General features: G+C 46.4%; 1 protein-coding gene across 4 annotated transcripts in view; it reads right to left on the bottom strand.

Moving 5' to 3' along the window:
- Positions 1-13,706, bottom strand: part of STXBP4 (syntaxin binding protein 4) — a 190,140-nt gene that overhangs the window by 176,070 nt on the left and 364 nt on the right. For 3 of the 4 annotated variants that reach the window (XR_011025330.1, XM_068263625.1, XM_068263626.1), the window contains exons 1-2: positions 13,575-13,642; positions 5,807-5,854 (exon numbers count right to left, since the gene is read on the bottom strand). Coding sequence is in view for 3 of the 4 variants with exons in the window: in XM_068263625.1 (XP_068119726.1) it covers positions 5,807-5,854; positions 13,575-13,627 (101 nt within the window). In the remaining variant the exon portion in view is untranslated. Of the gene's footprint in view, positions 1-5,806; positions 5,855-13,574; positions 13,643-13,706 lie in introns of those variants that run through there. The other variant, XM_068263627.1, reaches the window with a different exon arrangement.

Here is a 13,706-nt window from a genome sequence, read left to right as displayed (position 1 = left end):
TGGCCAAATGCAGTGTTCTCCCCATAATTTTTTTTTCCAGCTGGGTGGCATAAAAAAAGTAGCCGAGTGGGGCGAGAGGACAGAATGCAGGGCCAGCGCTGTTCTCCACAACTATGCTTACAATAGAGGAGGTGGTGAGCAGATGACAGCCGGGTGCTCAACAAAACTAGCCGGGTGGACCACCCAGCTAAAAGAGCCTGGGGAGAACACTGCAAATGTGTTTGAAAATGTGTAAATTTACATGCGCTCAATAGTCAATTCGTTTGACTCTTGTCAAAGTACTAAAAGATAAACTTCATTCCAAAATATATATCAAAATTCCAATAAAAATACATATCCCCCCCCTTCCAAGGCTGCATACACATGTCCAATTTTAATTGGCAAATAAGTTACCAATTTTTCCATGTAGTGCGATGGCCAATGGATTTTGAATACAGTACAATGAACAGATTGTTTAGGTAAACTCTTAAAGGGGCAGTATGGCGAAAAAATGTAAAATTTAAAATATGTGTAAACAGACAAAAAAGAAGTAGGTTTTTTCCAGAGTAAAATAAGCCGTAAATTACTTTTCTCCTATGTTGCTTTTGTAGAAATATGACAGAAGTGACAGGTTTTGGACTAGTCCATCTCTCATAGGGGATTCTCAGCAAAGCTTTTCTTCTTTATAAAGATATTCCCTAAAAAGGATTTAAACAATGATGCTGGCCAGCCTCCCTGCTCGCTACAGTTTTTTGGCAGCTGGACAGAGCAACTGCCATTCACTAAGTGCTTTTGAAAATAATTAAATCCCTGAGAATCCCCCTATAAGGAATATACCTGTGGGGGCTGATTCCGCCGAGACCAGGGCTGAGTCCACAACTTCCGGGTCTCGGCACTTGTTCCCCGCTGATGATGCTGCCGGTGGCTCACAGGACGCACTTCCTGATAAGCGGAGGGCGCATTCCCAGCACAGAAAACTATTTTATGGCTCATTTTACTCTGGAAAAAAACACAATTCTTAGTTGTATATGAAAAACAAAAGTTTGCTTTCTTAAAACAGAAAGAATTTGCGATAATTCAGGTTGGAGTGAGCTTGAGATGTCTCCCAGAGCAACACTGCTGAATATATGCAAATTAACCATTGTACCCTTAGCAGCTAAACACACCTCCAGAACCGCTGGAATGCAATGATGTGTCAGCTTGTTAATTTGTACAGAGCCATTATAATCCAACATGCATACAGACTGTTTCGGATTGTTTGATCCTCATCAGTGCATGGCATGACCATTGTAGTCCCTTACACACTCCAATGAGTTCTGGGTCACCATGAGCTTGCTGGTTAGTTGTATATGTTAACATATACTTTAAATTTTACGATTTTCGCGACAGAGGTCCTTTAAACCTGCAGAGTACTCCCAGTCATCGCCCATGATAAGCATAGCTTTGGCTAGTTGCTCTGTGCGCACTCTATTGTTATTGATATTCTGGATATTGACCTCAGCTTGTATTTGACTACTCTGTTGCGCTTACCGTATATACTCGAGTATAAGCCGAATTTTTGTGTCCAAAAAATTGGCCCAAAGGTGGGGATCTCGGCTTATACTCGAGTCCTAACAGTGCTGTGAGTGCTCCCCACCATGTGCTCTGTGCTGTAGTGAACCCCCCTCCCTCCCCCGAGTGCTGCCTTCGCCATATGCCAGCAGAATACTGCCGGTATCGTGAGAAGAGAGGCAATGTGTAAAATGTCCCGGCGTGACGACATGTGCCCGCCCCGATTCTCCAAACTTCCCCGGCAGAGCGGAGCAATAGTAGTTAACATTTTTCCCCGCCAGCACACACAGGCTATATGTGCAGTACAGCAGAAGCTTTCACTCACCACTCAGGATTTCCCTGCTTGCCTGTCGCCGGCTCATGTCTATGGCGGCCGCTAGTGGTGAGAGGCCATTGCATAACGTCATAAATGCAAGCCGGCAACAGGCAAGCAGGGAAAACTGGACGGTCTGGAGTGGAGAGTGAAAGCTTCCGCCGTACCCCTACACTCTGCACATGTAGCCTGTGTATGTCGACGGGGACACAATGCAGATGAATACTACTGCTCCGCTCTGCCGGGGGAGAGGTTTAGAGACTCGTGAGGGGGGCTGCCACATGTCTGAAATCACGCCAGGACATTTTACAGGTTGCCTTACAGAGATAACACCGGCATATGGCGACAGGGGCACTCAGGAGTCACTGCTGTACTCTGCATGTGTCGGGGGCACTCGGGGAGGGGGGGGTGTCATACTAAAGCGGACCTGAACTCAGAACTTTACTCTATGCTCTAAAAGATACACATAGAACAGCATTTTTTGCAGAAAAACTTCTTTTGGTCGAAGCGGATAAAAATCTGCAAATTAATCTGCACTGTTTCCCCATCCTGCTATCTTGGAAGCAGAAATATTAACATCCTGTGCTTTCAAATGAGCTTATCTGCCGTGGCATTCAGGAGACATAAGGGAGAGATCAAATTACAACTTGTGATTAGACACAAATGGGGGAGAATTACAGCTAAACACTCTAAATACATACAGGGTGCATTTCTATCAGTATTTTTATATTATAGTTTAGTATAAACATATGAGGCTTACAGGGAGTATTGTGGAGAGTATAGCTTCTGTTATTCCTACCCACCCTCCACCAGCCCCCTCCCATGGCTTATACTCGGGTCAATCATTTTCCCCTGTTTTTTGTGTTAACATTTTTTTTTGGGGGGGTGGGGTCGGCTTATATTCGAGTACATACGGTACCCGCTGCTTGATTCCTGGAAAACCTATGCTTGCCACCTGGACCGACGATCTGCTAGTTACTGGATATCCCTTGTCTGCTGCCTGGACCGACCTCTGCTAGTTACTGGACCTACCTTGGACTGTTACAGGATATTCCTTGTATGCAACTGGGACTGGACAATAAGTATAGTCTACTTTCCTATTCAGTCAACGACAGTGTGCATATAATCTCGCATAACCTGTCACATATCATCTGGGAATCTGCTATCTGTTGCATAACTTTTCATGCAGACTAAAAGGAACTGTGTCATACTTCTATCCACTATCATCTGTTGCTAAATACTGCATGCAAGTCTGTTTCAGACTATTTCCTAACTCAGATCAAATTACCATTTGCTATTGAATAACTTTGCATGAAGACTTGTCATACCTGGATTACTTATTACCTGAACTTTGTATGTGATACTGCTGAACTGTGTTACTAGCCTCAGTAGTGGCTCCTGGTGGTATATCTGCCTTCTACGTCAGCTTGTATGCCTTGCTCACCTAAGTCCTAATTAGGGTCAGTTAGTGGTGTGTCAGGCAGGGACAGTGTAGGTGTCAGCTAGTGGTGGGCCAAGCAGGGATAGTTAGATAAAGAGCGAGACCTATAGCCTGGGACATACACACTGACTCCGAGAATTATACCACCAAGCCTTACACCCCCATGAAGAGATGGACTAGTCCAAAACCTATCGCTTCCGTCAGATTTCCACTACCTACTGTAAGTGACAGCAACGTAGGAGAAAAGTCATTCATGGCTTATTTTACTCTGGAAGAAATGTACTTCTTATTTGTATATGTTTGCACATATTTTACATTTTACAATTATTCGCTATAGTGCCCCTTTAAGCCTGGCAAACACTTTAAATTATGATTGGCCAATCACTGACCAATTTTACCACCTCCATGTAGAATGAGGGTTTAGCTACACAATCTGCTCAGAGTACTCAATACCTGTTGACTCTCATTCTACTTGGAGTTGGTAAAATTGGTCAATCAAAATTGGATGTGTGTATGCATCCTAAGGCCCCTTTTACACTTAATCAGTTATAACTGAAAGAAAACTGATTTTCAAAGTATTGCCCATGTTTTCCTATAGCTCAGTTCACACTATAAGCGCTTTAAGTGAAAGGTTTTTTTACAATGCACTGCTATGGAAAAAATGCGTACCAAAGCATACTAACGAATGCTAACACATTAAGTGTAAAAGGGCCCTTAGGTTCAAGAAAACCTGAAGTGAAAGGAATACGGAGGCTGCCATCTTATTCTCTAATACACAATACACGGATTTCTGCTGCACGCAGCATCTTCACCGCACGCAGATGAGTCGGAAACGGCCGTGCTCACAGTGGAAACCGGCCCTAATGCTAGATACACACCATACAATTTTCTGGCAGATTTACTTGCCAGACCAATTGTTTCCAACAGGTCTGATCTGAATTTCGATCGATTTTCCGATCGTTTTTAGCAGTTAGCAGTGTGAAACCGGCCTTAGCCACAGACCCTGAACTAGCATGTAGGAGATCAGGTGTTTCTGACATTATTGTCAGATCTGACAAGATTAGCTGCATGCTTGTTTCTGGTGTGATTCAGACACTACTGCAGCCAAATAGATCAGCGGGGCTGCCAGGCAACTGGTATTGTTTAAAATGAAATAAATATGGCAGCCTCCATATACCCCTCACTACAGTTGTCCTTAAGTGGATCCGAGATAAACTTTTACTCATTGCATAATTGTGTTCCTTTCATGTAGTTTATAGGGCATTCCTCAAGCCAAATACTTTTTTTTTGTTTTGTTTTAATACTCTAATTCCCTATAGACTAAACAAGCCTTGCCCACAGCTTCTCCAGAGAGCCTTGGCACTCTGAGCCTAATGCTGCATACACACTTGAGATAAAAGTCTTTGGAAAAGGCAAGATCACAGACCCATTTTACCCCCTTCCATGTAGTATGAGAGCCAAACTCTACACAGTCTATTCTATGGAGCTGAACTCCCCATCAGATAAAATCTTTGCAAGATGCTGCACACAAAGATGCTGTACACATTCAAAAGATCATTATCTGCAAAAGATCTGTTCCTGCAAAGGATCCATTCCTGCAAAATGCATTCATAGTCTATAATATCTGCAGATCATCATACACACCTTGTTTAACAGGCAATCATCTGCAAATCAGATCCACCAGGATGGATTTTCAGATCTGCAGATGATTGTGAGATATGCAGATGAAGTCTGTTAAACAAGGTGTGTATGAGGATCTGCAGATCTCAGACTATGAATGCATTTTGCAGGAACGGAACTTTTGCAGGAAGAGATCTTTTGCAGATAATGATCTTTTGAATGTGTACAGCATCTTTGTGTGCAGCATCTTGCAAAAAATTTTAGCTGATGGGGAGTGCAGCTCCATAGAATAGACTGTGTAGAGTATGGCTCTCATACTACATGGAATGGGGTAAAATTGGTCTGTGATCTTGCCTTTTCCAAATACTTTTATCTCAAGTGTGTATGCAGCATTAGTAGCAAGGGCTTATGAGAGCTCAGTCTGGGCAGGAGGAGGAGGAGGTTACTAGCCATTGATTTCAGAGGCAGAGGGGAGGAGGGAGGAGGAGAGGGACTGAATTTACACACAGGCAAGCTGATAGCATCTCCAGCCCTCAGCCTGTGACAATGTGAGAAACAGAACATGGCTGCTCCCGTATCACAGGAATAAATAATCATAAGCTTTTGAAGCTGTTTGCAGCTATATAATGCTGTGTAAACTATCTAAACTTTAGATAAGATTTAGAGACAAGTTACTTGTTATAGTTAGTTTTTCATCTCGGATCCACTTTAAGCCTAGAATTCCCATGGAAGTTGGAGTTTCCAAAAACCTACAAAAAAGCTGTGACCTGGATTCTGGGATGCAAAAACTGTAAGTCATATGTTCAGACACTATCTAGAGTGCCAATGGAGGAGAAATGTTTTTCAGAAACCATATCTCCCATTTCCATATAGCTGTAGTTAATAATATAAGATTTGTATACCTTATCTGGATGGGGGAAGCCATAATTAAGATGCCTGGCCAGGTACACCTGATGAACAAACAAAATATGATGCTATGAAATCCAGAAATGCTAGTCAATTGCAGAACAACAAAAAATGTAAAAAGGAAAACATAGTAAGACAAATATAACTAGACTTTTTCCTCGGAGAAAAACAATACTGCAATGAATAGACGGGCGTTTTTACTACGGGGAGAGAAGGGAGGCGGGGCCAGGCGCTGAAAGTGGAGTGATGCAGTGTCTTTGGGACAGTTTCGGGGGGCAAGACTCCGCAGGTAAATATAACTTTTCTTTACAGCAGCACTGCAGGATTTTTTGTAGCCAGGTGACGTGTGCACCAGTATAGCAAACCAGGTGTGCCCCCAGTATTAGCAGTCTCCTCCCCCCTCACTCCTTATGCACAGAGTTGCAAGCGGAACGTAACAGGCAACCGTTTGACCTGCTGGCACTAATGGTGGGTCACATGACGCCACTGTAGCCATGGAGATCGGTGCAAAAAGCTGCCAAGGGGTGAGCCTGTTACGCTACACTTGCAACTCTGCAGGGAGAGGAGAGTGAATCCAGCCCTACATCGACAGGATGGATGAAAAGGACAAATAGGCTGTATACCTTGACTATATATATTTATTTTAGGAGTCCTCAAGATTTGTTTATAAATGCTTATCAAACAAGAAAAGGGAAGGCTCTTCCTGGTCCTCTCTGCATCCATCTGTTCCACCGCCGGGCCTAGATTGCAGAAATCTGACTTTAATGTCGAAGAAGCCTGTGGGTCTTCTTGGAAGGCTTTGGAAGTACTCAGGTCCTCAAGTGCTTCCAAAGAAAAGTAGCTCTGGGCTGCATACTCGTAAGGATGGAGGCTACCACCAGTAAAAATATACATAAACTTCTAATAGTTACAATAAGAACGAGAGGTAATCAACAAAAAACACCAGTTGTACTGGAAAAGTATTTATTCAAAACACAAAATAGACAACGCGTTTCATGGGTACCAACCCGCTTCCTCCGGTCAATACACAGTGCCTTGCAGCAAGGTGAATAGGATATAGGCGCAGTACGGAGCTGCTCATCTCTGAAGGTACAGTATTCGGAGACCCGAGTACGTCCGAAGCCTGATGAGGAGACCCGAGCACCTCCGAAGCCTTCTGAGGAGACCCGAGCACATCCGAAGCCTTCTGAGGAGACCCGAGCACATCCGAAGCCTTCTGAGGAGACCCGAGCACATCCGAAGCCTTCTGAGGAGACCCGAGCACATCCGAAGCCTTCTGAGGAGACCAGAATACATCCGAAGCCTTCTGAGGAGACCAGAGTACATCAGAAGCCTTCTGAGGAGACCAGAGTACATCCGAAGCCTTCTGAGGAGACCAGAGTACATCAGAAGCCTTCTGAGGAGACCAGAGTACATCAGAAGCCTTCTGAGGAGACCAGAGTACATCAGAAGCCTTCTGAGGAGACCAGAGTACGTCCGAAGCCTTCTGAGGAGACCCGGGTATGTCCAAAGCAATTCTGAGGAGACCTGAGCATTTCCGAAGCAATTCTGAGGAGACCCGAGTACGTCCGAAGCCTTCTGAGGAGACCCGAGTACGTCCAAAGCCTTCTGAGGAGACCCGAGCCCATCCGAAGCCTTCTGAAGAGACCCGAGCACATCTGAAGCCTTCTGAGGAGACCCGAGCACATCCGAAGCCTTCTGAGGAGGCCCGAGCACATCCGAAGCCTTCTGAGGAGACCCGAGCACATCCGAAGCCTTCTGAGGAGACCCGAGCACATCCGAAGCCTTCTGAGGAGACCCGAGCACATCCGAAGCCTTCTGAGGAGACCCGAGCACATCCGAAGCCTTCTGAGGAGACCCGAGCACATCCGAAGCCTTCTGAGGAGACCCGAGCACATCCGAAGCCTTCTGAGGAGACCAGAGTACATCCGAAGCCTTCTGAGGAGACCCGAGTATGTCCGAAGCAATTCTGAGGAGACCTGAGCATTTCCGAAGCAATTCTGAGGAGACCCGAGTACGTCCGAAGCCTTCTGAGGAGACCCGAGTACGTCCAAAGCCTTCTGAGGAGACCCGAGCACATCCGCAGCCTTATGAAGAGACCCGAGCACATCTGAAGCCTTCTGAGGAGGCCCAAGCACATCCGAAGCCTTCTGAGGAGACCCGAGCACATCCGAAGCCTTCTGAGGAGACCCGAGTACATCCGAAGCCTTCTGAGGAGACCCGAAGACAAAGCCAGCAGGAAATCTAAACTAGGGACAGCGGGGGAACAAGGAGACTCTATAGGATCTAAAGACTTTCCGCTTCTGAGTATGTAGCTTTTTGTTTACTTTAATTTTTAAAGGTGGCTACAGGTAACCTTCAATTAACTAAAAATCCTTATTCCAGCTTCTATAAAAACATTTTTTTTTTATTACAAAAATCATTGCAATAGACTGACTGTAAGAGCCTGTACACACTGGTGCACTTGCGATTTAAAATCCCATTCAATTTTTAATCACAAAGCCTCCATAAAAATAGAAAAATCGCATTGCACCAGTGTCCCTATACCCACCCCAAGTACACCCAAGGGTACACGTACCACTTAGGATATAAAATGGAGCTCATACATGAACGCACTTTGAGTCCTATGCGAGAACAACGCTTTTATATAGAGGACAGTAAATAGAGATCACACATGACATTAGGGTTAGACTGGAGATCATACATGAGAGAGGTCAGGACAGGGACCATACATGATACATAGGGGCAAAACAGAGATCATTTATGTTGCATGTGGATAGGATGGGAATTATACAGGATACAGGGGGGCAGTGATAGAGATCATACATGATGCAGGGGGGCAGTGATACAGATCATACATGATATACGGGGCAGGGATAGAGATCATACATGATGCAGGGGGACAGTGATAGTGATAGAGATCATACATGATGCAGGGGGGCAGTGATAGAGATCATACATGATACAGGGGGGACAGAGATAGAGGTCATATATAATACCGGGACAGTGATAGTGATAGAGATCATACATGATGCAGGGGGGCAGTGATAGAGATCATACATGATGCAGGGGGGCAGTGATAGAGATCATACATGATACAGGGGGGACAGAGATAGAGGTCATATATAATACCGGGGCAGTGATAGAGATCATACATGATGCAGGGGGGCAGTGATAGAGATCATACATGATTCAGGGGGGCAGTGATAGAGATCATACATGATTCAGGGGGGCAGTGATAGAGATCATACATGATGCAGGGGGGCAGTGATAGAGATCATACATGATGCAGGGGGGCAGTGATAGAGATCATACATGATGTAGGGGGGCAGTGATAGAGATCATACATGATGTAGGGGGGCAGTGATAGAGATCATACATGATGTAGGGGGGCAGTGATAGAGATCATACATGATGCAGGGGGGCAGTGATAGAGATCATACATGATGCAGGGGGGCAGTGATAGAGATCATACATGATGTAGGGGGGCAGTGATAGAGATCATACATGATGTAGGGGGGCAGTGATAGAGATCATACATGATGTAGGGGGGCAGTGATAGAGATCCTACATGATGTATGGGGGCAGTGATAGAGATCCTACATGATGTATGGGGGCAGTGATAGAGATCCTACATGATGTATGGTGGCAGTGATAGAGATCATACATGATACAGGAGGGACAGAGATAGAGATAATACAGGACACAGGGGGCAGTGATAGAGATCATACATGCTACAGTGGGGGGGGGGGGGCAGGTATAGAGATCATACATGCTACATGGAAGCAGTGATAGAGATCATACATGCTACAGGGGGACCGTGATAGAGATAATACATGCTATGGGGGGGTTGATAGAGATCATACATGCTACAGGGGGGGGGGGGCAGTGATAGAGATCATACATGATACAGGGGGGCAGTGATAGAGATCATACATGCTACAGGGGGGCAGTGATAGACATCATACATGGTGTAGGGGGGCAGTGATAGAGATCATACAGGATACAGGGGGGGCAGTGGTAGAGATCACACATGACACAGGAGGGACAGAAATAGAGATCATACATGATGCAGGGGGGGAGCAGTAATAGAGATTATACATAATACGGGGGCAGTGATAGTGATCATACATGATGCAGGGGGGACAGTGATAGAGATCATACATGATACAGGGGGGGCCGAGATAGAGATCATACATAATACGGGGACAGTGATAGTGATCATGCATGATGCAGGGGGGACAGTGATAGAGATCATAAATGATGCAGAAAGGCAGTGATAGAGATCATACATGATACAGGGGGGCAGTGATAGAGATCATACATGATACAGGGGGGCAGTGATAGAGATCATATATGATACAAGGGGGCAGTGATAGACATCCATGATACAGGGAGGGCAGTGATAGACATACATGCTGCAGGGGGGCAGTGATGGAGATCATACATGATACAGGGGGGCAGTGATGGAGATCATACATGATACAGGGGGGCAGTGATAGAGATCATACATGATACAAGGGGACAGTGATAGACATACATGATCAGTGTTCTCCCCAGAATTTTTTTCCAACTGGGTGGCATGAAAAAGTAGCCGGGTGGGGTGAGATGAGAGAATGCAGAACTGGCGCTTCTCTGCACAACTCTGCTTACAGCATAGGAGGAGGTGAGCCAATGACAGCCGGGTGCTCATCAAAACTAGCCGGGTGGAGCACCCAGCTAAAAGAGCCTGGGGAGAACACTGATGATACAGGGAGGGCAGTGATGGATACCATACATGATACAGGGGGGCAGTGATAGAGATCATACATGATACAGGGGGGCAGTGATGGAGATCATACATGATACAGGGGGGCAGTGATAGAGATCATACATGATACAAGGGGGCAGTGATAGAGATCATACACGATACAAGGGGGCAGTGATAGACATACATGATACAGGGAGGGCAGTGATGGATACCATACATGATACGGGGAGGGGGGGGGGGAGGTATTGAGGTCATACAGGATACAGGGGGGGCAATGATAGAGATCATACATGATGCAAGGGGGACAGTGATAGAGATCATACATGATACAGGGGGGCAGTGATAGAGATCATACATGCTACAGGGGGGCAGTAATAGAGATCATACATGCTACATGGAAGCAGCGATAGAGATCATACATGCTACAGGGGGACATTGATAGAGATCATACATGCTAAAGGGGGGGGGGGGGGGGAGTGATAGAGATCATACATGGTACAGGGGGGGCGGGCAGTGATAGAGATCATACATGATACAGGGGGGCAGTGATAGAGATCATACATGCTACAGGGGGGGCAGCGATAGAGATCATACATGCCACAGGGGGGGCAGTGATAGAGATCATACACCATGCAGGGGGGCAGTGATAGAGATCATACACGATGCAGGGGGGGCAGTGATAGAGATCATACATGCTACAGGGGGGGCAGTGATAGAGATCATACATGCTACAGGGGGGGGGGGGCAGTGATAGAGATCATAATTGCAACAGAGGGGGCAGTGATAGAGATCATACATGCTACAGGGGGGGCAGTGATAGAGATCATACATGATTCAGGGGGCCAGTGATAGAGATCATACATGATGCAGGGGGGCAGTGATAGAGATCATACATGATGTAGGGGGGCAGTGATAGAGATCATACATGATGTAGGGGGGCAGTGATCGAGATCATACATGATGTATGGGGGCAGTGATAGAGATCCTACATGATGTATGGGGGCAGTGATAGAGATCCTACATGATGTAGGGGGGCAGTGATAGAGATCATACATGATGTATGGGGGCAGTGATAGAGATCCTACATGATGTATGGGGGCAGTGATAGAGATCATACATGATGTAGGGGGGCAGTGATAGAGATCATACATGATGTATGGGGGCAGTGATAGAGATCCTACATGATGTAGGGGGGCAGTGATAGAGATCATACATGATGTAGGGGGGCAGTGATGGAGATCCTACATGATGTATGGGGGCAGTGATAGAGATCCTACATGATGTATGGGGGCAGTGATAGAGATCATACATGATACAGGAGGGACAGAGATAGAGATAATACAGGACACAGGGGGCAGTGATAGAGATCATACATGCTACAGTGGGGGGGGGGGGGGCAGGTATAGAGATCATACATGCTACATGGAAGCAGTGATAGAGATCATACATGCTACAGGGGGACCGTGATAGAGATAATACATGCTATGGGGGGGGGGGGGGTGATAGAGATCATACATGCTACAGGGGGGGGGGGGGCAGTGATAGAGATCATACATGATACAGGGGGGCAGTGATAGAGATCATACATGCTACAGGGGGGCAGTGATAGAAATCATACATGGTGTAGGGGGGCAGTGATAGAGATCATACATGATACAGGAGGGACAGAGATAGAGATCATACAGGATACAGGGGGGCAGTGGTAGAGATCATACATGACACAGGAGGGACAAAGATAGAGATCATACATGATGCAGGGGGGACAGTGATAGTGATCATACATGATGCAGGGGGGGACAGTGATAGAGATCATACATGATACAGGGGGGGCAGAGATAGAGATCATACATAATACGGGGACAGTGATAGTGATCATGCATGATGCAGGGGGGACAGTGATAGAGATCATAAATGATGCAGAAAGGCAGTGATAGAGATCATACATGATACAGGGGGGCAGTGATAGAGATCATACATGATACAGGGGGGCAGTGATAGAGATCATACATGATACAGGGGGGCAGTGATAGAGATCATACATGATACAGGGGGGCAGTGATAGAGATCATATATGATACAAGGGGGCAGTGATGGAGATCATACATGATACAGGGGGGCAGTGATGGAGATCATACATGATACAGGGGGGCAGTGATAAAGATCATACATGATACAGGGAGGGCAGTGATGGATACCATACATGATACGGGGAGGGGGGGGGGAGGTATTGAGGTCATACAGGATACAGGGGGGGGGGCAATGATAGAGATCATACATGATGCAAGGGGGACAGTGATAGAGAACATGCATGATACAGGGGGGCAGTGATAGAGATCATACATGCTACAGGGGGGCAGTAATAGAGATCATACATGCTACATGGAAGCAGCGATAGAGATCATACATGCTACAGGGGGACATTGATAGAGATCATACATGCTAAAGGGGGGGGGGGGAGTGATAGAGATCATACATGGTACAGGGGGGGCGGGCAGTGATAGAGATCATACATGATACAGGGGGGCAGTGATTGAGACCATACATGCTACAGGGGGGGCAGTGATAGAGATCATACATGCCACAGGGGGGGCAGTGATAGAGATCATACACCATGCAGGGGGGCAGTGATAGAGATCATACACGATGCAGGGGGGGGCAGTGATAGAGATCATACATGCTACAGGGGGGGCAGTGATAGAGATCATACACCATGCAGGGGGGCAGTGATAGAGATCATACATGCTACAGGGGGGGGGGGGGCAGTGATAGAGATCATAATTGCTACAGAGGGGGCAGTGATAGAGATCATACATGCTACAGGGGGGGCAGTGATAGAGATCATACATGCTACAAGGGGGGCAGTGATAGAGATCATACATGCTAAAGGGGGGGCAGTGATAGAGATCATACATGCTACAGGGGGGGGGGGGGGCAGTGATAGAGATCGTACATGCTACGGGGGGACAGTGATGGAGATCATACATGCTACAGGGGGGCAGTGATAGAGTTCATACATTAGGGACAGTGATGGAGATCCCGCCTGATATATGGAGGCTGTGATGATCATACAGGGGAGCAGAGGTAGAGATCACACATGGCATATGGGGCAGAGACAGACATCATACATTTGGGGGGTGCAGCAGGGG

The sequence above is a fragment of the Hyperolius riggenbachi genome, chromosome 12 (genome assembly GCF_040937935.1).
Source record: "Hyperolius riggenbachi isolate aHypRig1 chromosome 12, aHypRig1.pri, whole genome shotgun sequence".
Taxonomy (NCBI): Eukaryota; Metazoa; Chordata; class Amphibia; order Anura; family Hyperoliidae; genus Hyperolius; species Hyperolius riggenbachi.
Note: the sequence above shows the minus strand (reverse complement) of the source record. Positions and strands in the feature narration are given on the sequence as shown.